The 1,826-nt window shown below is 32.4% G+C and overlaps 1 protein-coding gene across 1 annotated transcript in view; it reads right to left on the bottom strand.

The window, feature by feature from the left end:
* The window catches only part of r-cup (ryder cup), a gene marked incomplete in the record, with an annotated part of 11,882 nt that overhangs the window by 6,915 nt on the left and 3,141 nt on the right, over positions 1-1,826 (bottom strand). Inside the window, 2 exon segments of the mRNA XM_067052766.1 lie at positions 866-1,018; positions 1,138-1,421. Of these exon segments, the coding sequence (XP_066908867.1) occupies positions 866-1,018; positions 1,138-1,421 (437 nt within the window).

Genomic DNA, 1,826 nt, shown 5'->3' with positions numbered 1-1,826 from the left:
GGTAATTATGGTTCTAAGAATTTCGAGGTCCGGGCGAGTTTAAAACAAGGCTATTCTTTATCACCTATCTTATTTAATCTAGCAATAGAATACGTCATTTAAAGTGTGATCAGTGCCGAAAGGGTTTACATTGGGTGGTAAAATACTGGTTCTTGGATACACTGATGATTAGATATCACTGTATGAGGACAAGGAAACTATAGGATTAAATACAACCACGTGAATAAACTCCAGCAAGGAACTAGGCCTCGAAATAAATACGTATAAAACAAAATATATGGTCAGGAGTAGAAACGTATAGTTTTGTTAATATAGTACAGGGGGAAACACGTAGATACGTTCGATGGTAACTAGAAAAAACGAAATTGATAAGGAAATAAGAGCTATATTGAAGGCGGGTAATGCTTGTTATTTTTCATTTTCGAAACTGCTTAGCTCGCGCCTTCTGTCAAAAAACCTAAAAATTAGAATTTACCAAACTATTATTCTTCCTACCGTTCTTTATCGATGCGATACTTTATCGCCATCGAACCTTCGGGTTCGTTAGGCCTTTATTATTATCATTATTATTATTAGATGGTAAAATACTCGGGCTTGGTATTATTACTATTACCATTCGTATTATTACGGTAATACCTGATGATTTTGTATTATTGGGTGAGAACGAGTAAACTATAAAACTACGTTGATAAAATCTGGTAGGGAAATAACTAAAATGGACTCTAAATAAATACGGATCAAACAAAATAAATGGTTTGCAATATTCAATATTCCACAGTATTTATTCCTTCAAATTCTTTTCATTAACCTATGGTACACAATTATTTATCGTACTAATTAGATATTTTGGTAAATATAAACTTACAACTTTTCTCCTTCTGGCTATTTCATTTTTACCACCTACAAGCACCTGCCCCAGTTCTTTTAACTTCATTTTCACGACTATATCACCAAGTCTTTTTTTACTCATAATATTACCCACTTTGGATCCAAGAGAGTTCATAACAGTACCTGTGGACTATTAAGATTTATAGTTGGAATTACAAATTCATACTGCTGCATGAAAATAAATATTTAATATTAATTCAAATATAGAAATAGATATAATTTATATATAATATTAAAGATAATACTCACCGCCCAAATCCCATGAATGAATTTTGGAGGTCTAGGTTTTTTTAAATGGCCTCTGTAATAAGCACCAAGGGCATCTTCAAATTGATTTTTCTGATAATATAAATCACCAAGTGTGAGCATTATCTTTGTATTATTTGGACGAAGTTGTAATCCTTCGCGAACGTCTCTTTCGGTAGCTTTGAGGTTCCACGTGTGCAAGTGAGAGATCCCTCTTTCTTCATAGATAGGGACCATTTCCCGGTCCACGTTTGCATTGTTTTCCGCAGCATTGTATTGCTTGATTGCTGTAAAAATTTAACTGTATTATTTATTTCGGTATATTAATTATATAGCCTCTGAATGATTTTAGTTATATTATTTATAATTAAAATGTCCGTGGTCATTAAAGAAATAATTTTTGCAAATTAGTGTTTTAATTTTATTTTTATATAAGCCCCTCTACAGCATTATTTCTTCCACAGATCCCTTAGAAACAAAATAATTATGTGAGATAAATGTATGGTACGAAATTAACATGACAAAAATTTGGAACACATCTTCTTCTAATGGTACTAGATACTAACAGCAATGAATACTTAGCTTCTGTTGGACTTATTACCGATTCGGTTTCTAGGTTAAATGTCTGGAGGTGAGGGGTCTCCGCATGATGAAACAAAAGTAAATAGCAATAAACATAAATCACTAAGAGA

Source organism: Halyomorpha halys, unplaced genomic scaffold, assembly GCF_000696795.3.
Source record: "Halyomorpha halys isolate HHAL.00 unplaced genomic scaffold, Hhal_1.1 Scaffold2538.1, whole genome shotgun sequence".
In the NCBI taxonomy this organism is placed as follows: domain Eukaryota; kingdom Metazoa; phylum Arthropoda; class Insecta; order Hemiptera; family Pentatomidae; genus Halyomorpha; species Halyomorpha halys.
Note: the sequence above shows the minus strand (reverse complement) of the source record. Positions and strands in the feature narration are given on the sequence as shown.